The 27,111-nt window shown below is 39.6% G+C and overlaps 1 protein-coding gene across 2 annotated transcripts in view; it reads left to right on the top strand.

Annotated features, from left to right (window-relative positions):
* LOC117821376 (collagen alpha-1(XX) chain) overlaps nucleotides 1-25,259 on the top strand; it is a 64,553-nt gene extending 39,294 nt beyond the window's left edge. For both annotated transcript variants that reach the window (XM_034695590.1, XM_034695591.1), the window contains exons 17-42: nucleotides 968-1,107; nucleotides 1,213-1,345; nucleotides 5,322-5,467; nucleotides 5,579-5,708; nucleotides 7,363-7,479; nucleotides 7,667-7,813; nucleotides 11,136-11,192; nucleotides 13,065-13,103; nucleotides 13,202-13,340; nucleotides 14,250-14,392; nucleotides 14,654-14,763; nucleotides 15,076-15,234; nucleotides 15,338-15,415; nucleotides 15,599-15,685; nucleotides 15,783-15,836; nucleotides 18,950-19,045; nucleotides 19,199-19,252; nucleotides 19,345-19,398; nucleotides 19,496-19,549; nucleotides 22,262-22,333; nucleotides 22,596-22,631; nucleotides 23,291-23,357; nucleotides 23,469-23,657; nucleotides 23,805-23,882; nucleotides 24,000-24,173; nucleotides 24,437-25,259. In XM_034695590.1, the coding sequence (XP_034551481.1) occupies nucleotides 968-1,107; nucleotides 1,213-1,345; nucleotides 5,322-5,467; nucleotides 5,579-5,708; nucleotides 7,363-7,479; nucleotides 7,667-7,813; nucleotides 11,136-11,192; nucleotides 13,065-13,103; nucleotides 13,202-13,340; nucleotides 14,250-14,392; nucleotides 14,654-14,763; nucleotides 15,076-15,234; nucleotides 15,338-15,415; nucleotides 15,599-15,685; nucleotides 15,783-15,836; nucleotides 18,950-19,045; nucleotides 19,199-19,252; nucleotides 19,345-19,398; nucleotides 19,496-19,549; nucleotides 22,262-22,333; nucleotides 22,596-22,631; nucleotides 23,291-23,357; nucleotides 23,469-23,657; nucleotides 23,805-23,882; nucleotides 24,000-24,173; nucleotides 24,437-24,465 (2,582 nt within the window). In that variant the 3' untranslated portion in view covers nucleotides 24,466-25,259. The remainder of the gene's footprint in view (nucleotides 1-967; nucleotides 1,108-1,212; nucleotides 1,346-5,321; nucleotides 5,468-5,578; nucleotides 5,709-7,362; nucleotides 7,480-7,666; nucleotides 7,814-11,135; nucleotides 11,193-13,064; nucleotides 13,104-13,201; nucleotides 13,341-14,249; nucleotides 14,393-14,653; nucleotides 14,764-15,075; nucleotides 15,235-15,337; nucleotides 15,416-15,598; nucleotides 15,686-15,782; nucleotides 15,837-18,949; nucleotides 19,046-19,198; nucleotides 19,253-19,344; nucleotides 19,399-19,495; nucleotides 19,550-22,261; nucleotides 22,334-22,595; nucleotides 22,632-23,290; nucleotides 23,358-23,468; nucleotides 23,658-23,804; nucleotides 23,883-23,999; nucleotides 24,174-24,436) is intronic.
* The last annotated feature ends 1,852 nt before the right edge of the window (nucleotides 25,260-27,111 follow it).

The following is a 27,111-nucleotide window of genomic DNA, read 5'->3' as shown; positions in this document are numbered from 1 at the left end:
CTCCAGATACTCAACTAGCTCAAAGAAAGGCCAGTTTTACAGCTTCTCTAACCAGCAAAACCGTTTTCAGCTGTGCTAACGTAACTGCACAAGGGTTTTCAAGATGTTTCTAATCATCCATTAGCTTTCTAAAGCGATTAGCAAACACAATGTACCATTAGAACACTGGAGTGATGGTTGCTGGAAATGAGCCTCTATACACCTATGTAGATATTCCATTAAACACCAGACGTTTGCAGCTAGAATAGTCATTTACTGCATTAACAATGTATAGAGTGTATTTCTGATTAATTTAATGTTATCTTCATTGAAAAAAACCAGTGCTTTTCTTTCAAAAATAAGGAAATTTTGAACAGTAGTGTATATTCAGAGTAGAAATTGAGATATTTATAACATGTATTGTATTTTTGTATATGTAACCTGCTGTATCATGATGATTGATGACTGGTTGAATGTTGCCATGGCTCCCTAGTAAATAATTGTATGTTTGCTCATTGATTTCCACTAAAAATTACAAAGAGAAACAGACAATAAATTAGTTTTTTTTGTTGTGTAGCAGATACAAAATATGTATGATGTTGTCGTGAAATATGAAAAAAAAAATAGTTTCTCTTTGAAATTACTTTGGGAAAAAAATTAAAGGAAACTCAAAGTTTAATAGGCTAAAAGATTTGTTTTTATATGTTTTAGTTTGTTTAAAAAATAAGAAACTTTGTGCAATACATTTGCACCAACATGCCTGATGTATCAAATATGATACAAATTAAAACTCATATATGAAAATTGATATTTCATTTGATTTATTTTTTATTTGTCCGAAGGCCCAATAAACACTCAATTTTCAGAGAATTAGAATTTTCTGGCAATTATTTGATGATTCAGGCTTTACAGGGCTAGAAGTTGAAGTAAAGAGTTAAAGAATAAGGGGTCTCTGTGTTTTCTTACTGATTGTGTATTTTTCTCCCAGTGAAGGTGCCGGCCCCGTCAGACCTCAGGGTGACGAACTTCTCCGGCAGTGACATCACCGTGCGCTGGGAGTCTGCAGCTGAAGATGTCGTCTCGTACCTCATCAAGTGGATCTCTCTCAACAGTGGGGACCTTAGGCAGGTGGGAATGAATGAAAAAGATGGATAGATTGAGTATAACATGTTTTACAATAACTCAAATGTGATGTGACTGGAATGTTTAACGTCTCCCTCTGTTTTATTTCAGCTGAAAGTGAGTGGTGAGAGTGAAGGGGTGATCCTTGAAGGGGTGGAAGACGATAAAGAATACCAGGTCTCTCTGTCTGCGTTGTACGGAGACGGAGCTCAGAGTGAAGCCGTGGCCATACGGTACAGCACCTGTGAGTGAAACACAGCAAGACACTCATTTACATACCACACAGTTATGAATATAACACTACACAGGAGAGGTATTTCTGTCAATGAGGATGAGCTTGATATGATTAGGATACCTTTTACAGGAGACACTCTTACAGTGCACACAGGGAGAAAGCTGGCCAGCATGGGTCTAAGGTCGTAGGTCAGCCCTCACTTTTCCTCTTACTGTAAGGAGTTCTGTTAGGATTGATTCATCTACATGATGAAGCACAATACTCCTCTAAAAGTAAATTCCTTCCTCTTTCATTCTTGAAAACACAAAAACTTGGCAGTGGATGTTTTTAAATCTTCTCATTTTTACTCAACATCAGAGCATTTGATTTGACACATTGCGCCACCTGCTGTTTGGAAGTGTGTATAACTCAGGATCAGATCTCATCTGAGAGAAAACCATCCAAACAATCACATCAGCAGACTGAGCTTATGGTCACATGCAGTGGTTACTGTAGTGAAGACTGAGGAGAGAATGAGGTGCAGGTAGGATGAAGGAGAGAAAAGCTGAGATGACTGCAGGGCTGATGAGAAAAGGGATCTTTTCTGATGACTGACCAGGCAGTCAGGAGAAAGTCTGAGGGCCTCTGGTGGATTTGTTGAGGCTAGCACTGAAAAGCAGAGGAATAAGAGAAGAAGGAGACTGTGAGATACTTCAGCTACATTTGGCCTTTTATTGTATTCATTATTTATATTTAGATATGACATTAGATATTTAAAACATGCATCATGTTTTAAAGGTCTTTTTCCTTCCTGCTGACAACAAATACTTCTTTCTTTCAGAATCAGAATCAGAAATACTTTATTCATCCCTGGGAGCGAAATTCAGGCATTACAGAGCTCTTATAAACAGTATGTAAGAAAGTTAATGAGATATAATATAAATAAAATGCACAATGAAAGTTGGCGATTCCATAGTGAAAAAAGTCCACACATTTTCACAAACAGTACGTTAAAAGGTCACAGCTTAGACAAATTGCCAGTGAAAAATCTGACTCATATACACAAAGAAGATAGTAAAAAATAGTCCAAAACAAGAAGAACGAACAAGAGCTTCTGTGACAGGCTGCGTACACGGCTGGCACATGCGCACAAGTTTGAGACGATAAAAAACTAAATACCTAACGTAAAGTTGCTGCTATTTAAGACTGTCACAGCTCTCACGTGATGGATATGTTAAATTACAGGAACAGTATCTGCAAACCATGATATGAAGTATTAACACAGACTGTCCAGTGTGCAGTATAAAAACGCATGCACTTTAAAACTAAGCCAAACAACAGTCGCAGAGCAAAAAACAAGAAAATCAAAAGGGCATTGATGTCCTCCTCTTCTTTTATGCTAAGCACATAGTTAACTTTAGATCCTCACATATCTTGAAGGAGAGTCTGGAGATTTAAATAACCAAAGAGGAAACACTGGTGTGCTTCATGCACCTGGCTTCTAATGGGAAAGGAAGATCAGTATGGAATATGATTCATTTTATGCCCAAAACAAATCTGTGATATACTGAGGGAGCAATTACAACCGCACCGCATCTTTTCTTTCTTTTTAAAAGATCTGTTTATTAGATTTTATGTCACTTTATACACAAAGGGTTAATTTTAACAATTAAGGCAAGTGGTGTTTGTCTAATAAGAATAAATAAATAAATAAATAAATACATTAGGCAAGGCAAGGCAAGGCAACTTTATTTGTATAGCGCATTTCATACACAAGGGCAACTCAATGTGCTTTACATTAACCCTTCTGTTATGTTCGTTTCTCAGGAACAGCAATAATGTTCCTGGGTCAATTTGACCGAGGGCATATTAAGTTATCCAAAAGTGTCAAAACCCCCAAAAATCCCAATAACCATTTTCTTTAATCTCATCATTAACTCCATTACTAACCATTTAAATCAATATTGAGTGCAATGGTGTTCTTTAATTTTCACAGATCATGGTTCAATGAGGAGAACTCACTCGTTTTTCATGAATATTCATGTTAAAACTTTAAAAGGTATAATGTTGGCAGGACTCCCTTACAGAGAATCTTGATATGTTTTGCTCCCCTGCTGAGTGTCCACTCAATGTGGGTGGAGTTTATCCACGGGAACAGAGAAGGTGGGTTGAAATCAAGCGTGCCGGATACGGCCTTGGTGGTGAGGCTTTCAGCAGTGTGACTGCCCCCTGGTGGCTGGCTGCAGTATAGGTAAAAAAGTCCGTCTCCCCAATTCATTTGAATGGGTGAGCAGTCAAACTTTAAAAAATAAATACACGTCGTACGAATGTTTCTCACATCCGTATGCTGTGGTGATATGTAGTTAGTATTTCACTGTTTTGTGTCCAAGGCCTCTTTTTTCTGAAAAGTTTCTTTTTCGTTAGTTATTACAGTTTAAAAAACGGTGTTTTACTTCCGGGTTTCCTTTGATTCACAGCCGCCGTAGAACGAAACTTCAAAGGACACACAGCGTCTTGTGACGTTACGCTGTAGGGCGGAGCTTATTACAAAGGCTTCACAGGCTCTGGCTGCACAATGGCTGCGCCCAGGAGAGGGATTTTTTGGCTTCAGAACTGTACAACGGGAAGAGGCGGAGCAACGCTGTCCATTTTTATTTACAGTCTATGGGTGAAATAGGTTACACAGTTGCAAAGAAACAATTAGTATTGGACACTTCTGATCTTTTCTAGCCTTCACATTGACTGCCAGGTCAAATTGATCCACTAACAGTATTTATGTAATATAAACATGCAAGGGGGGGTTGAAAATATGTGAAATGGACCATTTTTATTTTATGTGTTGATTACGCTAATTAACCCAAGCAGAAGAAGTTTCATACCGAAAGAATACTTTTAACATTTTTTTTTTAATTTTTAATTTTGAAATGGGTCAATCTGACTCAGAACATAACAGGAGGGTTAAAACATTAAAATCATTGGAAACATTCATACAAGCATAAAAAGAGCACAATCAATGAAAGAAAAAAAAAAAAAATTATAGAAATTCAAAACGGAAAGTAAATAATTTGAGAAGAAAAATAATAAAATGACATATTTTAATAGGTTAATATTTAATAAAAAAATACAAAACTGAATAAATAAATAAATACATAATAAACAATAAATACATAAATAAATAAGAAAGGAAAAAATAAGAACAACAAACAAACAGACAAGTAGAAATAAAGAACACCATATGTAATAAACTACGACTACACCCAGAACAACAGGACATGGTCTTCCCTAAATTCAGATACTGCGCCACAGAAAGGGGTTAAATCCTCAAAGGATCAAGAGGAAGAGAAAATGGCAAGCAAAAACACCATGACAAAGTGATGGCTCTGTAAGCAACCACCCACTACTTATCAGTGGATAGACATTGTGGTCAACATCCAATACATGGAGCAAATGACTCACACAACTAAGACTGCAGAGGAACAGATATGAGACCTTATGGGAAAAATGGAACACATATCTCACACAAAGAGGCAATAAACTACCTGACATTTGATATTCTTTGATGTCTTCAAATAATGTTGGTGTTGCTGTATTTTCTGGCGAGGCATATGCAGTGCACATTTAGTTTTTACTCTTCTCTTTCCATGACTTATATCGATATTGTGCAACAGAACTGTTTTGTTTCCTGTATCCTTGAAAAAAGTTGAAAAAAAATTATATATAAAAAATACAGATAAAAAGATGAAGAGAAACTAGTCTTATGTAAAGAAATACCCTCAAAATCTACAACCAGCTTCATTTAGGTTGATCTTTGAACTGCAGGGTTTTTATAAGATCAAAGAAAGGCTGCCATATCTTAAAAAAAAACACCCACACTGCATCTTAACTAGCAAAAGTGTAATGTGATGCTCCATGAATGAAATGGCATTGTGCCCTCAAACTGATCTGAATATCATCATATCAGGTCAAAGGTCACAGCTTCTCTTCTGTGTTGTGTTTGTGTCTGCAGTGTCTGGAGGAGGACCATCCAGTGTATCAGTGTCTGAGGAGACTGCTGTCAGCATGGTGCTCAGCTGGGTTCCTCCTAACGCTCATGTCCTTCAGTATCGTGTATCTTACACTGCACTAACTGGAGCTGAAACTCAGGACAGAACAGTGAGTGGGCTGTAACATTTACCTCCCTTGTTTCTCTGTTCTGCATCTGAATCTGTTTCATGTGATCACTGTTCAAAGCCTGACTCTGAAACGTGGGTTTGTGGTCCGCAGGTTTTGGTCCCAGGAAATGAAAAGCGGGTTGTGCTGGAGTCATTGCAGCCAGACACACGTTACAGTATCTTGGTCACCGCTGAGTACCGCAACAGAGAAGGAGGCAGCGGCTCTGCTCAGGGCAAAACCAGTGAGTGAAACACACAGAAAGAAAACACACCAGTTTGAGAAACTGACTGACATAAAGAACAGAAGTCATCTTAATATTTTGAATGTAATATCCTGTTTCCTGCAGGCCCTAATGTCCCTGTTGAGAAGTGCTAGTGTAGGAATATTGTTTGTTATTTTGTTTCAATCAGAGGCTGAGGGAAAAACAGAGACTTCATACAGGACAAGTAGACTGACTTTAGAAAAACTAAGATGTGTTTTCTCGAGTTGGAAGTTATCTGCTGATTGTGGCATCACATGCACTGAGGCAAATTGAGTTAGCTTAGCATCAAAGCAAAGATAGTTATGGAAAAAACACGACACAAAGTTAAGAAAAAGATAGCCCTGCCCTAATACCAATTAACAAGAACAACAAACACCTGAGATCACCCAGGATGGATAAAGGATGAAACAGTATTATAAGAAAATAGATAATCAGTCAAACATTGTGTCGAGCCTCTCTTTACTCTGTAAAACACTTAAAGTGTCAGTGCTGCCTTTTAAGTTTACTGAATTAGAAATATTTAAATGAGACAAATGTTCATCAGTTCAAAACAAAAACACTCTATAGTCTAGTTGTTCTTGTTGACTTCACTTCTACAATTTCATTCAAGTTTAGTTGTGCTGTCAACGAAGGCTGTTTTTAAAACCGCCTACTACTATTAACAGCACGTACTGATTTGGCCAAAATACAGTAAGTAGTATGAAGTATGTGAAAAAAGAGCAAAATCTGTAGTATGCCAAAACTCCCCGGATGTCTAACTGATTCAGGAACATGTCTCGGTCTGCAGCGTACCAGTCTCCCTCACGTACTGTTTCCCACAATGCACAGCACTATTGTTCCGCTTCTTCTTTTTTCCATATACGACGGGGGCACTCAGTTTTTAGGTGCTGTGAAAATGATTAACTTCCAGAAATCCAGTGACATCTGACTCAGCATCCTGCAGACCAGATCCAACAGAACAGTCAGACTACATACTACCTTCGAATGTAGTATGCAGGTTGTACTGCCAACTGAATGTAGTATGCTATTTTCAAAGATAGTATGTAGCAGGTGGTTTCAAAAACAGCCACAGTGTTTTCTTTTATGCTCATGACCCCTCTCACCCCTCTCACCCTCTCCATGATGAGCTGTGGCTGATGTGGAGCTCGTTCAGTCAGCGCATCATTCCACCACGGTGCAAGACTGAACACTTCGGGCGCTCCTTTGTGCCCACCGCCATCAGACTGTTAAAGAGTAAAGGAGGCCACACAGACTGCACCATGCTGACCACTGACCCCCCCCCCCCCCCCCCATCAGACTGTTAAACAGTAACGGAGGCCACAGACTGCACCATGCTGCTATTTTTATTTTTATTTTTACTTATTTTTACTTATTGAAACTTCTTTCTTGATTGTACTTATGTCTGGGTTGCTGTAACAACTGAATTTCCCCCCCCGGGGATCAATAAAGTAATATCTTATCTTATCTTATCTTATGACCAAACTGGTATAAGAATCATAAACATCACTCTACATAGAGCAGTGGTTACAGTCACTGCCTCATAGCTATCTTCATATAAGACCATCTTTTGACTCATAATGATAAAGCTGGAGCTGTGTGAAGCCTGATTCACTGTCTGTCTCTGTCTCTGCAGCCAGTCTGCGTGTGAGCAGTGTAAGCGTGGTCAGGTCGGACCACTCCAGCATCTGTGTGTCTTGGAGAGCTGTGTCTGCTGTGGATGGATATCGTATCGTCATCCAGTCAGTGAAAGGTATCCTACTGTAAATCTGTGTGAGGAATTAGAGCTGTCTTAGACGCTGAGGTAAGAAATGTTAAAGCATTGTTGTGTGTGTGTGTGTGTGTGTGTGTGTGTGTGTGTGTGTGTGTGTGTGTGTGTGTGTGTGTGTGTGTGTGTGTGTGTGTGTGTGTGTGTGTGTGTGTGTGTTCACTGTGAATAGACAAGCAAACAAAGGAAGAAACTGTGGATGAGTCCCGCAACAGCCACTGCTTCACTGAGCTGGAACCAGAGACTCTGTATCGCATAAACGTTCACTCCCTTCTCGGCTCAGAAGAGGGCGCTGCAGTCTCCATTCTCCATCCGACAGGTGAGTCCAGATAAACACAGACAGTTTAATGCTTCAACATGTTGGCTTACCATGAAGGCCAGTGTCTTTGTGAATGACCTCATTTTAGAGACACTGTACACAGTGTGGGAAGTGATCTCAATGAAATGTGTTTATTTCAGAGGTATTTTTTGGCTGTCTCAAACTGGGGGCAGAGGAGGGGCTGATTAGGATTTCAGAGGTTGGTAGTAACGGATTACCCCGTTACATGTACTTGAGTAGTTTTTAAAAAGAATTGTACTTCTGAGCACTTTTTACACCTACTCATGTACATTTGTGTTGAAAATGGTGTACTTTTACTATGTTAAATTGGGCTGTCCAATCACTACTTTTGCTGGCCCCTTTTTTTTTACACTTTAGCCTTAGCCTCAACACTGAATGAACAGAGGAGTAGCTCCGCCCCCTCCTCCACCAACAGCTGAGGAGAATGGCTGTGTAATACCTGCGTCCCCTTTGGAGGAACATGTTTACTCTGTGCCCAACATCCAGACTCTCTTCCAAATGACGAGGAGCAACAGTCACATTATGGGCTGCTTACCATGTTATTAAAGGTGGAAATCTTGAGCTTCAACATAGAACAATTAAATCTTAAAAAGTATGTTATAGTTAGTAATCAGTGAGGTAAGCTAAGGATGATACTGGTTAATATTAAATCTTAAAAGTATGTTATAGTTTGTTATCAGTTGGGTAAGCTAAGGATGATACTGGTTAATATTAAATCTTAAAAGTATGTTATAGTGAGTTATCAGTTAGGTAAGCTAAGGATGATACTGGTTAATATTAAATCTTAAAAGTATGTTATAGTGAGTTATCAGTTAGGTAAGCTAAGGATGATACTGGTTAATATTAAATCTTAAAAGTATGTTATAGTTAGTTATCAGTTAGGTAAGCTGAGGATGATACTAGTTAATATTAAATCTTAAAAGTATGTTATAGTGAGTTATCAGTTAGGTAAGCTAAAGATGATACTGGTTAATATTAAATCTTAAAAGCATGTTATAGTTAGTTATCAGTTAGGTGAGCTAAGGATCATACTGGTTAATATTAAATCTTAAAAGCATGTTATAGTTAGTTATCAGTTAGGTGAGCTAAGGATCAGACTGGTTAATATTAAATCTTAAAAGTATGTTATTGTTAGTTATCAGTTAGGTAAGCTAAAGATGATACTGGTTAAAATGAAATCTTAAAAGCATGTTATAGTGAGTTATCAGTTAGGTAAGCTAAAGATGATACTGGTTAATATTAAATGTTAAAAGCATGTTATAGTTAGTTATCAGTTAGGTAAGCTAAGGATGATACTGGTTAATATTAAATCTTAAAAGTATGTTATAGTTAGTTATCAGTTAGGTGAGCTAAGGTTCAGACTGGTTAATATTAAATCTTAAAAGTATGTTAGAGTGAGTTATCAGTTAGGTGAGCTAAGGATGATACTGGTTAATATTAAATCTTAAGGGTATGTTATAGTGAGTTATCAGTTAGGTGAGCTAAGGATCATACTGGTTAGTATTAAATCTTAAAAGTATGTTATAGTGAGTTATCAGTTAGGTAAGCTAAGGATCAGACTGGTTAATATTAAATCGTAAAAGCATGTTATAGTTAGTAATCAGTTAGATAAGCTAAGGATCAGACTGGTTAATATTAAATCTTAAAAGTTGGTTATAGTTAGTAATCAGTTAGGTAATCTAAGGATAGTACTAGTTAATATTAAATGTTAAAAGCATGTTATAGTTAGTTATCAGTTAGGTAATCTAAGGATAGTACATGTTAATATTAAATCTTAAAAGCATGTTAGAAATGTAAGGTAGCATGCTGATAAAAACAGCTGCTTCTGAAGCTCCACGGTCACCTCAGAGAGATTCTTCAGGACTGAATTCATGGCCTTTTTAAACACTTTAGTGAACTATGTTTTATTACTTTCAAGTTATGTCTTTAAGTAAGATGTACTGAAAAAAGTTAAAAATTCAAAAGAAGAAAGTTTGGAAGGCATAGATAACTTTTTATTATAACATTGGAGTATTATAGATTTGTAGATCATTAAGTGTCTCATGTTCTGATTACATCTCAGACACAGTTTGAAGTTTCAGCTTGTTTTAAAACATGAAATTGGGTACATTAGTTTGAGCACAGTGCAGCTCCTCTTTCTTTAATGTTTGAATGTACACCATGCCTAACAGCATTAATTTTGGCATGTTCCTACTTATGTCACTTTATTAAAGGGAGTGTGCACTTCACATTTATTAGCATTTCCAATACAATACAATTTTATATATGATACTACTCACAAGTTACTCACTTTTTTAGTAGTTTTTCATGAGGTACTTATTTACTCTTACTCAAGTACTTATTTCTATCAGTACTCTTTCTTCTACTTGAGTCATCATTATTGTAAAGTAACAGTACTTTTACTTGAGTACTGTTTTGGTTTACTCTACCCACCACTATAGGATTTTGACAACAATATTTAGCACAACTGTAGAATACTATCCCCCTGCTTTATAGTAAACACTATTGAGTGACTACAGATGAATAATAAAGTGTTGAATGAACACCTGCCGCTCACTTCAAAGGTTTTGAATAATGAAGTCTGCTCAGTGTTCAGTGAAATCCTCCTCAGACTACTTTTTAAAACTAATGCATGCTCTGATCTTCCAAAAAGCTAAAACAAAGGATCATTTCAAAGTCAAATCTATTTCTATTTACTTGCAGGTAAAAACTTAAATTTGTTATATAAATAAGGATTTGTTGCAGAAACACTGACAGGAAAAATTTACATCATGGCATAGAAATTACTACAGAATTACAAAATACACTGAAGTACTGCTGTACGAGTAAATCTGAATAAAAGCTCCATCAGATTTCCTCAGCCACAGCAGTCTATATTTGATACTACAGAATAACCATGAAATTCAATGTCAGTTTCTACAGCATTACCTTTCTAATGTACTTTTTCCTGTAGTGGAGTGTGATTACAGCTCACCTGATGTAAAACAAGACTTATAACCTCACACAGCCCTAGTTGGTCTCAAAGATCACAAAGGAGAGACTTAAACTCTACAACATGGTTTATTATTTGTTCCTGCATTTAGTCATTTTTTTCTGACGTAATAAAGTAGTCAACAAACTGGGGAAGCAGAGGGGGTACAGAGTTAATGGTGTTAGGGCATTGTCCCCTCTAAGAACGGTCTAAAACATGTTCTCTGTGTGGATTGAACCAAACAGGATCTAGGCAAACTTCTGTTATAGCTTCAACTGTTTTATTCTTTATGGGTGAATCAAATTTTGTTTCATCTCGTGTCTTCACCAGCGTCTGCTCCGACCAGAATTCCCATCCATCCTCGGCTGTACCCGATCCATAATGAAGGTAAGCAAATGTTATTATGTTCTAAGTTAGAGGACATTATTTCAGTCCAAACTCGGCAAACATGCCATGAGAGTGTGTGCGACAATCAATCAATCAATCTTTATTTGTAAAGCGCCAAATCACAACAAACGTTACCTCAAGTTGCTTTTACAAACAGAGCAGGTCTAGACCACTCTATGTCAAACTATGAACAGAAACAGAAACACCAAGAGACTCAGTCTGACCCCACCTTAATCCACCATAAGCATTGCACCTAGCAGTATTTAGCTAGTTACAGCGGAGAGGACAAACTTCCTTTAACAGGCAGAAACCTCGAGCAGAACCAGACTCATGTTAGACAGCCATCTGCCTTGACCGAGTTGGGTCTGGAAAGAGGGATAGAGGGAGCGGTGATGGTGATGAGACGAGTAGTAGGATCTGTTTCCGCTGGAGTCCAGCACGTCCGTATCAGCTGGAGTCTGGAACGTCCACAGCAGGAGGACGTCTACGACAGCTCAGAGGAACCTACGAGACAAGGGAGCTCAGGGACTCCAGAAAGGTCTATGGTTAGTAACTTTAATGGGACAGGGAGAGTTAAAGTAAGTGATGAGGGGGTTGGGGGGAATGGGTTGAGATAGGATCTCAGTGTGTCAGTGCGCCAGTTCCCCTGGCAGTCTAAGCCTGTGGCAGCATAACTAAGAGCTGGTCCAAGCCTGAGCCAGCTCTAACTATAAGTTTTATCAAGTGACAGTGTTTTGGGAATGTTTTTAAAATGAAACTCCTTGTAATTATGACTGACTTCATGTTTCTCCTTTCATTTGTCAGTTGAGATCAAATTTGGTTTTTACAACTGATTTAGACCCTCTGATCTGTGAATCACTCGATCACTATTGTTCTAGACAGATAAACTGACAGAAAACAGTAGATTGCTCTCTCTTGGTGGGGAGCGAGTCTTTGCCCCAAGTGAGGGAGTTTAAGTATCTCAGGGTTTTGTTCTCTAGTGAGGGTAAAATGGAGCGTGTGATCGACAGGCGGATAGGTGCAGCATCAGCAGTTATGCGGGCATTGTACCAGACTGTTGAAGTGAAGAGGGAGCTGAGCTTGAAGGCAAAGCTTTCAATTTACCAGTCGGTCTACTGTACATTCCAACCCTCACCAATGGTCACAAGCTGTGGGTCCTGAACGAAAGAATGAGATTGCTGAAATGAGTTTCCTCTGAAGGGTGTCTGGGCTCAGCCTTAAAGATAGGGTGAGGACCTCAGACATCTAGAAGGTGCTCAAAGTAGAGCCGCTGCTCCTTCACATCGAAAGGAGTCAGCAGAGGTGGTTCGGGCATCTGATAAGGATGCCTCCTGGACGCCTCCCTTTAGAGGTGTTCCGGGCACATCCAACTGGGAGAAGGCCCTGGGGTAGACCCAGAACTCTTTAGAGGGATTATATATCCCGCCTGGTCTGGGATCGCCTTGGGATTCCCCAGGAGGAGCTGGAAAGTGTTGCTGGGGAGAGGGATGTCTGGGTTGATCTGCTTGGACTGTTGCTTCCGCGACCCAACCCAGATAAGTGGAAGGATGGATGGATGGATGGATGGATGGATGGATGGATGGATGGATGGATGGATGGATGGATGGATGAATGGATGATGTTTTCCAGTCTTGTCTAATAATGAGTGTTGGGAAAATCCATGTCACACTCCTTATTTCCATCTCTTCAGATCAATGTTAAGTAGTTTTTAATAGTCGTAGCTTACAAGAACAGGCCTTGATCAAACTGCAAATCTGTTCCTAGTGAGACCTTGGTTTTGAATTATTTCCAGAAAAAATGCTCCATAAAATCCTCTTAACTGATGGTTTCTGTCTCCCTAATAATGATTCAACACTTCCATATGTTTTGCAGTCTGCCCTGAAGTCACCATCAGAAACAGCATCGTCAGAGGTGAGACCAGCTCTCTAAAATAATCACACTCCTTCAGTCTAGGTCCATAAAGAAATAAATAACATGACTTTATGTCTGGTATGTGTTTGAAATCTCAGGATTCAACATGATGGAAGCATTTGGTCTGACTGAGAGAGCTCACTCGTCTGTTGAAGGCGTGGCAGCCGAACCTTTTGTTTTCAACACCCTCCCCACCTACACCGTGTACAGAGACGTCCAGCTGACACAGAGCACAAAGTGAGATCATGCCTTTAACTACCTCTACTTCTCCCTCTACATGTTCCTTCTTTTGTTTGTATCTCTACACCAGTGTCTATTAATGCAGCCCAACATTACCTTAGGTTTACTAACAAGGTCACAGAAGGAGGATGTGGATAAAAATGTAACAGTCTTGCTCACTGCTGCCTTATATAATGAGGATAGAGGTCACAGAGGTCACTGCAGGATGTTTATTTTCTCAGACCTGGGTCCAGCCATTACACAAACGGGACCATTAGTCTTAAAGTGCCATTATGAAACGGTACTTTAAGACTAATGGTCCCATTTGTGTAATGGCGTAAAATCTGAATTTGCTGTATATTTCGGCATCGTCATTCTTTTCCAAAGGATTCGTTCGATCCCTTAATATCCGTTGTCTTATCATATTTGGTCTTAAACGGTAACACATGAGCACAATGTCCTCCATCCTTTAAACAGCCTAACAGGTGCTGTAATCCTGCTGTTAGCACCTGTAGTGGTGGTAATTGTAATTCTTTGTTGGGGCGTTACCCTGGCTCATGCATACCGCTAATGGATTTTATTTTTCACCATTAGTACAAACGGCCGGGTCTCATCGCTAATGGCTGGACGTGCATACAGACCCTGGTGTTGCTCTGGAAATCTGTGACTGTGCTGTTGTATGAGACAAATCTTTGATCCTCATTTTCCTCAAATGAACACAGATGTAACTGTAATGGTAAAAGGTTGTAAGATGACAGTCAAAGTTCCACCTTCCAGTTCAATATCATCTAACGTGCAGCTCTCTTTGTGCAGCACCTTCAAACATATTTACTCTTCATTCACTCTGAACACTGATCATTTCTCCAAAGATAAGGGATGAAGTATTTCCCCTCAGCCTTTATTTAATGGACTTTTTCCTCTCTCTAGGTTTATCCACCCTGCAGGCTTCTCTCCAGAGCACACCATCAGCATCGCCTTCCGCGTGTTACAGGAAACACCCAGGGAGCCCTTTGCTCTCTGGCAGCTCACTGATAATGACTTCCAGCCCATGATGGGGGTAATACTTGACCGTGAGTTCCACTTCTGCATCTGCATCAAAAAACTGGATATTTCTTTGCTCTCATGTTCAGATTAACTATAATTTTTCACCACCTTCCAGATACTGCTAAAGAGCCGCACTGTGAACATCTTCTTAGAAACATGCCTTTATGTTATTTTTAAATCATGTCTCTAAGAATTCCTTGTTCTAAACTTCTTTGTCTCTGTTGGAAGTAGTTTTTGCAGCGTCATCAGCTGTTCCATGAATATTTTCTTCTTTGTGCTCTCCACAGCTACAACCAAGCACCTGGTGTACTTCAGTCTGGACTACAGGGGAGAAGTACAGAAACTGAGCTTTGATCAGACACAGGTCCACAGACTGTTCTATGGAAGTTTTCACAAGGTGAGATTACAGATAATAAAAGCTTCCCCATCATTAAGTAAGGGACAATGTATGGTTAGCAGGTTGTTATGGGAAAAAGAGCCCTGACAGGGTGAGACAAGACAGGTGCAGGTGTGCATATGCAGGTGTTCAGCTATGAGATTGGCAGTCAATTAAGGCTCTTTAGAACGAATGGTCCAATATTGGACTATTTGGGGTCATCCCTACTCAGCAAAGAGCTGTTTCACTCTGAAGGTTATTGAATCATTTGGGGAATTCAAGTTATTTTGATCACCTTTGGCTCTCTCTGATTGGTTCTCTTTCCTCCGGCAGGTTCACCTTTCTGTCAGCCAGGTGAGTGTTTCCCTGTCTGTGGACTGCCAGCATGTAGGAGAGAGGCCTGCCCGCCCTCTAGGCAACCTGCCCACTGATGGTTTTGAGATGCTGGGGAAACTTGTGAAGACTAGAGGACCCAATAGTGGATCTGCACCGGTAATTTTTTTTCTTAATCCAAACCGGGTCCTTCCTGTCAATAAATGTCACATCCTGATTCTGCCTTTGCTCAGTCTGTATCCTGTGTTTGGATTGTTTGTAGTTCCAGCTGCAGTCCTTTGAAATAGTCTGTAACAACACCTGGGCTACAGAGGACACCTGCTGTGACCTGCCTGGAGTGGTCAGTCTGTAACTCTTAACATTTACCTTCATTCAGCTCTTTTCAGTGCCTGCACACTTGTTCCTTTTTACAGATTCTGGTTGCTGTCAGTTTCTCAGATGGAGAGTTGTACTGTATTAGAGTACAGTGAATGTATCAGGCTTACTCAATGCTTTTATCATCGATGATGTCTGTGTGTATCAGAGAGATGAGGAGAGCTGTCCCGCCCCGGCGTACACCTGTACCTGTTCCTCTGATATTCCTGGAGCTCCTGGCGACGCCGGACCATCTGTATGTATCCACGAGACCTCACCCAGGCTAAGAGTACTGTATGACTCTTTGATTGTGTGATCTTGATGTTACAATTCAATCCTTTCCATCTCCTCAGGGAAAGCCAGGTCCTCGTGGCGAGAAAGGTGAAAAGGGAGAGACCGGCCAAAAGGTGAGATAAAAACATTTACTCAGTTTAGTTGAGTTGAAGTTAAAAACCCTTTCCCCCTTTCCTTAAGTGGAGTGTGTGTGGCCTTTAGAGTTAAAGTTTGTGTTTAAATTAGTCAGTGTCCAAGCTCATGTCACATACACTATCAGTCAAAAGTTTGGGCACACCTTCTCATTCAATGGTTGTTATTTATTTTAATTATTTTCAACATTGTAGATTAATACTGAAGACATCAAAACTATGAAATAATCTGGTTTTACCATAATCTGGATTACAACAGTAGTCAAATAGGGCTATCCATTGTGTATTAACCCTACCTCTGAACAACACAACTGATGGTCTCAAACACATTAAGAAGGCAAGTCATTCAAGAATGTATTATAGTAGAGATAAAATTCATAAATTTGACCCCAGCTGCTCAGATAGATGTTTAAAATGTAACTCCCACAGCGACTCCCTCATACATGCTTTTTGGTATTGTGCCAAAATTAGGAAAACTTGGAATGATATTGAAATATGGATGTCTAATATATGTGATTACAAAATTGAGTTCTCACCCGTTGTTTGTATTTTCCAAAACTGTGGCAAAATGAGACACCCGTCTGGATGTCGCATTCTGTTTTCATCATTAGTTTTTAAGAAACTTATTTTGAAAAATTGGAAAAATAAGGAAGCACCTACGCTACAAATGTGGAAAACGCTCATGAAATATTATTTGAGTATTGAAAGGACAATATCGGAGGACAGCAATAAAGGAAAACTATTTGACAGTATATGGAGCAAGATTTATGAAGCTCTGTAGACGAGAGAAGCCACAAAGTCACCTGAGTACCATAAACATTAAGGAACCCCCCTCAGACTTGTTGTATTAGTGCACGCGTGTGTGTGTGTGTGTGGGTGTGGGTGTGTGGGTGGGTGGGTGGGTGGGTGTTGGCATTGGTGTTGGTATTGGTATTGGTATTGGTGTTGGTGTGAGTCTATATGTCGGTGAAGGTGTATGGTGGACAAGTGTAAACATGTCAGAGTGGGTGTAAGGGATACCCACTACCTGTGAGATCAAATTAACATAACTGTAATGTGAATGAACAACACAGGATCTATGAAATGAAATTTGATTTCTTTGTTTTGTTTCAGTCTTTTGCTTGTTTGTTGTGTTTTTAATTTAATTTAATTTTTTATTCTTTGGAATCAAGACGACTAATTATTTGAATCACAGGATGTACTGATGTATTTGGACCTGTACACTCAATAAAATAAAATTATATAAAAAAAAGAAGGCAAGTCATTCTACAAATGAACTCTTGACAAGGCTCATGTTCATTAGAAACCATTCCAGTAGACCACTTCATGAAGCAGACTGAGAGAATACCAAGAGTGTGCAAAGCTGTCATGAAGGAAAAAGGGGGCTACTTTACAGAATCTAAAATATAAAACAGATTCTGCTTTGTTTAACACTTTTTGGTTCAGTCAATAATTCCATATATGTTCTTTCATAGTTTTGATGTCTTCAGTATTAATCTACAGTGTTTACATGTATATAAATACAAACCCTTGAACGAGATGGTGTGTCCAAACTTTTGCCTGGTAGTGTATGTCTTATTGTGTGGAGCCAAGCCCCCTTGACCGTGATTAAACCTGTTGCATCTCTGTTTAACTGAGCCTTAAAGATAATGGTTAAAAACACAGGAGATGGCATCACTGCTACAAACTGAAGCAGGATAATCTGCTCAGAAATTTTATACAAATATGTCACCAGGCAAAACAGCGTTAGGAACACCCGGAGCACAACTAGTGGTGATTGTAAAGTCACTCACCTTAAGACCACCCTGTGGCAGTCGACTTTTTCCATGAAAGGTTCTCAAATGTGGAACACACTACCAACAGAAATAAAACTAACACAAGACATAAAGACTTCTAACAAAAGAGTTAAAGTGTGGCTAAATCAACATCAGAGGTGGGAGCATTTTTAACTCTTCTATAATGATCATGAACAGTTTGTTGTAACTCTATGTAACCATGATGTAAATATTCACCCTCTGCTCTTCTTTATGTTCTCCACACTAGTTCTTGTATTTATGTTATTCTATGTCATCTTGACATCTTTCTATCTTCCTCTATCTTACTAAAAGCCTCACGTGGGACAAGAGTTGGAAACTTGTAATAACTATAATCTCTTTATTCATCAGTTACTACTAGGGTTGCAAAATTCCAGGAATTTTCAAAGTTGGAAACTTTCCATGGGAATTAACAGGAATTTATGGGAATAAACGGGAATAAACCAGGAATTGACTAAATTGAAGGTTGGCTCTTAATAGGGAACTTAAATATAGTTTGGGAAATATATTTTAGCATAATCCTGACTAAAACAACCAGATTTCATGACAGTACAGTTTAATATCTATGCTATTCCTCAATCACATGCACACTGCTGACTGCAGGGCTATTGAGGCCACGCCCCCTACATGCACTGTGCATTCCTCCAACACATGCACTGATGATTTCTAGAATCCTGCAGAGGCTAGGCTTGAGAAGCATGAGGGAATATGATTTTTTATTTGCATGTTGAATGGGACTTTGTTGGAGGGAGAGGGGCTCTTTTCATTTAACAGTTTGAATGGGACTTTGTTGGGATTGCATATTTGTTAATTTTTGAATGGGTTGGGTCGGGGGGGTGAGTAATATTTAACTCTACATTCTTGTTTTTATTCTTCATTGAAAGAATTGATTGTTCAATAAAATATTTAACACTTGATAAAGTTCTACTTACAAATAAATCAGTTTTAATTGCATTATTTTGGATTGATGTCTGCTTATAACAAAACAAATATTTATGCTTGGATATGATACCTTTCCATTAAATTACCCTCAATTCCCATTATTCCCATTATTCCCATTATTCCCATGTAAAGTTTCCAATTTGGAATATTAACTTCCCTTAGAAATTAACCGGAAACTTTCTGGAAATTTACCTGTAAATTTCCACCCCTCAAATAAACTATATAAATAAAATAAATAAATAAAGCTGAAAAAGATGGAAATATATCATCATTCAGTGTCGCTATGGCATTTATGCATTAAAGATCATGTTTTATTTTGAGTTATTTTCTGTGTTTCAGGGGGAAGTGGGTCCTCCAGGGAGTTCTGGACTCGAGGGCGGTCTCGGACCCTTGGGTAGTACGGGGCCTCGAGGCATAGCTGTGTCAGGAAAAGCGGTGGGTAACCATCTTAGCATTATATATGTACCTGTGGACAGTGCTAGTGACACTGGTGCATATTTTTGTAAGTGTCCTCTATCTTCTGTTTGTGTCACTAATCTAGTTTGTCGTTTAAAAAGTGTTTCTACTTTTACTTTATGTCTTTTTTAGGGTCCACCAGGTGCGAGAGGTGCAAAGGGAGATCATGGACGTCCAGGTGTTCAGGTGAGTTTCACCTAAAATAGTGGAGTCATAAATAAACATTAATCATTTATCTGCCTCTTACTGGACTCCTGACCGTGTGTCTCTCTCTAAAGGGGTCACCAGGACCTCCAGGTGACAAAGGTGAAGAGGGGATTCCAGGACCGAAGGTGAGCTGTCACTGTCAGCTGCTCTTCATATAGCTGTACAAATCAATGACTGTACTGCCATCTGAATTCATCTACCTCCCTGCTCTGTGTGTCACAGGGCATCAGGGGGCTCGAGGGTAACATCGGTGGACCTGGTCTCACTGGACCCAGGGTAGGACTCATTTTAAAGATATGAAATCAGCTCACATGCTTATGTCAAAATTTGACTTGAATCTGTTGTGGATGTTTTCTATGTCGCCTGTCTTTTAATGACCTTTATTCTTATAACATAACATTCATTCTTAGTCGACTTGATCAATCAATCAATCTTTATTTATAAAGCACCAAATCACCACAGATTTTATCTTCAGACTCTTTCCAAACAGAGCAGGTCTAGACTGTACTCTACAAAGACCCAACATCAAGACAGGATAAGATCCAGTCCCATCTTACAGACAGGACTCAGTCTGATCTCATCTTAATCCACCATGAGCAGAGCACTTTGCAGCATTTAGCAAGTTACAGTGGCAAGGACAAACTTCCTTTAACAGGCAAAAACCTCCAGCAGGACCAGACTCATGTTAGACACACATCTGCTGAGACTGAAGAGAGAGAGAGGGATAGAGGTGAAACAGACAGTAGTTGTATCAGCTGGAGTCTGGCACGTCCACAGCAGGAACCTACGAGACAAGGGAGCTCAGGGACTTCAGAAAGGTCTATGGTTAGTAACTTTGATGGGACAGGTAGAGTTAAAGTAATTAGTGAGGGGTTGGGGGGAAGGGGATGGGATAGGATCCCAGTGTGCCAGTGTGTCAGTTCCCCCGACAGTCTAAAGGCTGGTTTATACTTCTGCGTCTCCCCTACGCAGCAGGGGCTGACGCGGACTTGAGCCCTACATACTTGTGCTTCGGTGTGTCTGTGTCGCGCAGCAATTCTCCGCCGAAACACTAGAGGGCAGTGCGGTCACTCTGATAGCCGGTTGCCTGCTTCCTGCCCCGCTACGATCTCTGTTTACTTTTCCACAGAGATTCAGAGCGTGTTCTGTTAATCTACAGCTGATACATGTTGCTGTTTATCATACAGACATGATTACATGAAGAATAGAGAGGAGGAGATGAAATACACGGACGATGTGCGGCCGATGTCCGGGATCCCGGAAGTTTTGTAAATGCGGGAAATACAAAGCCGCCGAGCGGACCAATCACAGAGCTTGAGGTCCGCGTTGGCTGTACGGGGAGTTACATTTTGGAGGAGGTGCACGTCAGCTACGTGCGTAGGCCTCGGCGTAGGTACGGGAGCTACGCGGACCCCCGGTGTAGGGTACGCCGTTGATTCAACGCTGAAGTATAAATCAGCCTTAAGCCTAAAGCAGCTTATCTAAGAGCTGGTCCAAGCCTGATCCAGCTCTAACTATAAGCTTTACCAAAAAGGAAAGTTTGAATCCTACTCTTAAAAGTAGAGAGGGTGTCTGCCTCCTGGACCCTGACTGGTAGATGATTCCAAAGGAGAGGGGCCTGATAACTGAAGGCTGTACCTCCCATACTACTTTTAGAGACTTTAGGTACTATGAGCAGGCCTGCATGTTGGGAGCGTAGCTCAGCATGCAGATGTTCAAGAATCATTTAAATAAACTAACTTCTATGGACCTGGTCCTCAGAGATGCTCGGCCTCACATGTGACTGAATGAAAATGTAGATAAATAATGATGTGTGTTTTTATTGCTGTCACATAGACTCACTTACTTTCTCTAAGTTGAATAACATCCTTATTAAAAGTTGAGGGAGTGAATAATAAATGATGATGAACTGAAGTCTTTCTAATGAATGAAGTAGCTTGTGGCTTTTTTATTGATCAATAAAAATGAGCAGATATTTATAGATGGTGTAATAGGCCCATCAAACTCTGGAGTGATACACTTGTATAAGTCTGTTATGTGTCCTCACAACAGTATGAGACTCCAGTTTCTTAATATCACAGTTCCCCAGTTTCATCCTCCACAGTACACTGTCATTCCAGTTTCACATCAATAATGTCATCCAGTCAGTATACTTCCATCTCCGTAACATCTCTCACCTGCATCTGTCTCTCTCCCCCAACAATACTGCCATTTTAGTTCACACCCTGGTCACCTCCCGCCTAGATTACTGCAACTCCCTTCCTTTTGGTTTATCAGACAAATCCATCCATAAACTTCAACTGGTTCAAAATCCCACATCATCAGAACCCACCAGGACCTCATTGACCTCCTCCATCCTAAAATACCCACCCGTAGTCTCAGGTCCTCCTCTTCCATCCAACTCACCCTCCCACCTGCTCGCTTGACCACCATGGGGTTGAGAGCCTTCAGCCGTTCGGCCCCCCGCCTCTGGAACTCTCTCCCCCTGGACATACAAAACTCCACCTCTCCCACCACCTTCAAATCCCGCCTCAAAACTCACCTTTTCCACCAAGCTTACTCACTCTAATCTGTCTCTTTGGGACTGGAATGACTTCCCCTCCCCTTTCATTTTTCTAGTATTGTATCTTTATTCTAATGTATTTATTTACAGTTGAGTGTTGCTTTTATTATTGCTATGTTGTAAGGTGACCTTGAGTGTCCAGAAAGGCGCCTATAAATAAAATGAATTACTATTATTATTATTTGTTTGAACACTCCTCAGAGTCAAAGCTTAAAGGGGAATGAACCCCCGTTAAATGTAGAACCAGACACATGGTAAAAACTCTGCCTCAGTTATCCTCCAGACACTCACTCACTCATTCATGATTCCCCAGTGGGTGCATTATCCCCTCAGGAGATCAGGGGCTGGCATCTATGACCGTACATCTATCCATCTGTTGTGTCTTTGTTTGCAGTGCTACACATCAATCTGTTTGTGTTGCACAGGGCTTCCAGGGAATGCCAGGATATCCAGGGCCTGCAGGGGAAAGGGGCCCGTCAGGAATTGTGGGACCCACGGTGAGAAGAGAGGGACAAATAGAGTTACTGATTTCTCATCCCAATCTGTTGTGTACTAAACATTCACAGTAAACATTATATAATAATTCTCACAGACATTATTTGAACAGTAACATGTATAATCCTTCAAATTGAAGATCAAAGGGGATGTACTGACAATGATAGCAACACAATGAAGATGAAGCTCACAGGCTTCATCAATACCTCACTGAACATGTCACTGCTTATTTACGTTGATCCTCATGTATCTTTTTCTTCACAGGGTCTATCAGGGAATAAAGGAGAGCGAGGAGAGAAGGTGGGCTACAGCTTTAAAAATGTTCCCCCACTGTAACACTGATGTGGTTTGAAAGTATTCCGGGAATTTTCCAAGTTAGAAACTTTCCATGAGAATTAATGGGAATAAACCAGGAATTTACTAAATTGAGGGTTGGCTCTTAAAAGGGAACTTAAATATAGTAGGGGAAAATATATTTTAGCATAATCCTGAATAAAACAACCAGATATTTTGAATGGGACTTTGTTGGGATTGCATTGTTGTTCATTTTTGAATGGGTTGGGTTGGTGGGATGAGTAATATTTAACTTGACATTCATGTTTTTGTTCTTCAATGAAATAATTGATTGTTCAATAAAATATTTAACACTTGATAAAGTTCTGCTTACAAATAAATCTGTTTGAATTTTATTATTTGCTTATAACAAAACAAGTATTTATGCTTGGATATGATATCTTTCCATTAAATTACCCTCAATTCCCAGTTAGTTCCCATAAATTCCCATAATTCCTGTGGAAAGTTTCCAAATTGAAATATTTCCAAAATTCCCCAGCTTAACTTCCCATGGAAATTTACCGGGGAATTTCCACCCCTTTGCAACCCTCTTTGAAAGTCATCTCTTTCACTCTGTTGATGCACTTTTATTTAATTTAGTTGATTAATCTGCTAATGTCTTACAGGGGGAGCCTCAGTCTATGGCCATGATCTACCAGCTGGTCACCCAAGCCTGTGAGCAGCTGGTCCACAGTAAGTCCACGTGACAAACATGAACATATATAACATTATTTTAAAATGTAACTCTTTAACTTAAACACAGTCTGGGTGCAAACGCTTGATCTGGAATTGTTTGTGTTTCAGAGGAAGTTCTAAAGCTCGACAGTTTCATTAATGAGATCAGTCGAAAGCCGACTCCTATTGAAGAGCCGGTGGGGCCTCCAGGTGAGCCTGGTATACCGGGGCCCAGAGGCCCACCTGGCGGCAGGGGTACCCAGGGAAATGTGGGTTCAAGGGGGAGACTGGGCAGGGGTGGATACCCAGGAGAACAGGGTAAGAGTCTCGTTGATGGTTGGTTAAATAAAATAATCCACAACTATCAGTGTTGATAAACTGCAGATCTATTTCTGAGGTTCAGAGTCTTATGTGATTATATTTGAAGCTTTAAATCTTTATGATTTGACTCTTTCTTCTCTAAAGGACAGAGGGGTTTGCCGGGGCACAAAGGTGATGCAGGGAGCAATGTCCAGGGCCCGACAGGAGTCAAAGGATTTGCAGGTATCTCTCTCTTCACTGTAATGCTGTACATGAACTGTCTGATAAATGATCAATCAACAACCCTTTACTGATGCCTTGTTATGATACGTCTGTGTGTGCGGTGTGTTATGTCCACAGGTCTTCCAGGTGAGTCCAAGCTGGGAATCCCAGGTTCCAAAGGAGATGATGGTAAGCAAGGAGCCCCTGGGGTACCTGGACCTCCTGGTCAGTCGGGTGAGGTGGGACCACCAGGTGTGTGCGATAGCAGTGGAGGCTGCCGAGGGGTTCCCGAGCAAACAGGTCCACAACCAGGTAAAATCCATCAACTTATACTGAAGTGGCAGACTTCTTGATTCAGTTTAAAAATGTCACTTGGCTAGTTGGAGCTGCTCTTTAGTCCTGATGCGTGTCCACCGTCATTCTGTTTTCCATAACTCAAAGTAATCTGGTGATTTACAACAAACTGACACTTTTGTGTCATGACTTAAACTCTGAACAATTAGCCATTGATGCTAAAAACAACATAAAATCCTTCTTATGTGTTAACTCTTTTTATGTGTGCTCTCCTAACTCAGAGGATCCTTATTATGGCTACCAGCCCTGAGTGGATCCTAATGCGCAGGAAGCACCTGTCAGGTATGATGATGGACATCTGTTTGAAATGACTATGGTTCCTTTGGAGCTGAATGACAGATTAGAAACGGAGATGAAAAAGCTTGACTGAAGAGGTTTGGTGTGTTGAACTTGTCGCTGACGGGAGGTGAAGCTGTCCAGGAAGAAATGGAAACAAAGAGGAAGGATCTCTCCGTGTCCCCTTGAGTGCTCTGTGACCCAAAATGTGGCGAATGATGTAAGAAAACATAAGAAGCTTTATAAAGTATAATATTGTGATGATGGATGGATAGTATAAGTAAGGAAAATAATTGAGCTTTGGGATCAGTCCAGTGCAGTCTTATACACCATACTCGCACTGAAACCTTTTGTTACTTTCTGTATTCATGCACTGTATCAATGCTGAGTAGTTTAACCATCTGTGGTACATTTCTACCTATTTCATTTGCTAACCTAAACTGCCTCAATGATAATGACAAAGCATAATCCATGGTGTAAAAGTGTCTTTTTTTCCATGGTATAAATGAAACTGTGAGAATGTCTGTGGTCATGTTTAAGATCATTAGTATATTGTTTATTATATTTACTGTATACAGTTATTCATGTATGATATTTTATACTATTACTGTTGAAAATTCACGTTTACATTTTCTGATTTCCTTTGGGGAGGGACAAAGAAAATTAACATGATGTGTGTGTTCCAAAGCTTGATCCGTAAGGCAACTGGACTGGAAGGAAGTTGCCTTACGGATCAAGCTTTAGATTACCATGACCTGGATGACTGAGACTGTGTGTGTGTGTGTGTGTGTGTGTGTGTGTGTGTGTGTGTGTGTGTGTGTGTGTGTGTGTGTGTGTGTGTGCTTGTTCATGTGATGTGAGTGTCAGAGAGATAGTTTTTTAGATAAATGTACGATTTGTATTTTTTGTTTCGTCAATAAACTTTTATTATTTTGTGTCTTACAGAGGGTAATGGTTTTCTTTCCCTGACTATCTCAAGAGATGAGGAACAGCTGAGTATAGTGATGCTGTATTTCAGCCAACACTTGGTTTATCTATAAGCCATTAGTATGACACTGAATACATGCAAACACCAGGGCCCGTATGCACGTCCAGCCATTACACAAACGGGACCGTTAGTCTTAACGTACCGTAATGGAACGGCCCATTTGGCCGTAGCGTTAGCCGTATGCCCGACTACAAATAATTGGCCAATTAACTAACTGCACACTGGAAAAAATGCCCCTCCAAAAAACAGAAAAAAAAACTTGTTTCAAAGTACTTTTACCTTTAAATAAGCAGAAAAATTTGTTAGGTTAGATTCCTTAAAATAAGACATCACATTAAGAAAACAGTGATCTTACAATTAACAGGGAAAACTTCTTTTAAGCAATATTTGACCAGTATTTTAAAGCTTAGTGTCTCAGAATAAGACAGGAATGCTAACAATTAGTATTTTTCACCCAAAAAAAGATTTTTGCACTAATACATTTCATGTCAACTTCTTCATTTGAGATATATTCACCTTAATTTGAGTTGTATTATAGCGGCACTTCCCTAGGTTTAAGACCATCTTGTACTTGAAATAAGATGACAAAGTTTAAGTTGAGCATTTTGAGATATAATGTCTTCTCATAGTGAGCTGGATATACTAATATTCAGTCCTGTTGTTTTGTAGGATAAGCCAGCTATGCTCTAAAGCAGGTGTTTCATTGTGTGCATGTAGTTTGAGGATGTATATTTTTATCTGATTTAGAAGAAGCAGTGCCTGAAAACTGTAACCCACCCTTAAAAACAACAACTTTTCTTTCTTTCTTTCATCAATGGAACTGTTTTCTGATGAATTCTCCAATAAAATGCATTGACTTAAATCAAGCTAAGTGTTTGTCTTAAATCAAGATTATCCGTCTTCTACAAATACAATCTCAGCTTGAAAAATGTATGAAATATAAAATAAACCTTGTTTCTTCTAAATTACAACTCGAAACAAGATCATTTCAAGATTGTTTGACATAACAAGATATTTAAGATGCATTGCCTTAAAACAAGTCCCTCTATCTTACTCAAATGTTACTTGTTAAGTAAATTTATCTTAAATCCAGTGGGATAAGACATTTCGACTAAAAATGAGACAATTTCACTTGGTAAGATTTTGAGTTTTTGCAGTGCATCATGAAAGCGAGGCTGTTGCAAAACGTCATATGTCCAGGGAACCTCCTGGAAAACCCCTATCCAACAAATTCAAATTGTGCATGCCTACTACGCATAAACAACAATAAACATGGCGAGAGGTACCGGTGTGACTGAGAGAAGAACATTTTTCATTGGAAGAAGAAATAGACATTTTATAACAAGAATATAGAATGAACAAACAGCTTTTATCACCAAGTCAATCCTCAAAGATAACAAACAAGGAGAAAGGGAAAGTTTGGCTTCAGATCTTGAACTGGATAAATGTGTAAAAAAGTTTAATTATCAGTGAAAATATCATTTTACTTGCTGTCTCAGAGACACTCTTAGACTGATCAATAACAGACAGGGTGGAAGCCATATCAGTCTATCATTTTTTTTAGAAATGATAGGAATATTTTTGGAGGATGTGTGGCAATCTATGTACAGTACAAAGTCATATCCCCTCCAG

The sequence above is a fragment of the Notolabrus celidotus genome, chromosome 11 (genome assembly GCF_009762535.1).
Source record: "Notolabrus celidotus isolate fNotCel1 chromosome 11, fNotCel1.pri, whole genome shotgun sequence".
Lineage (NCBI taxonomy): Eukaryota > Metazoa > Chordata > Actinopteri > Labriformes > Labridae > Notolabrus > Notolabrus celidotus.
This window is presented reverse-complemented; position numbering and strand designations above follow the sequence as displayed.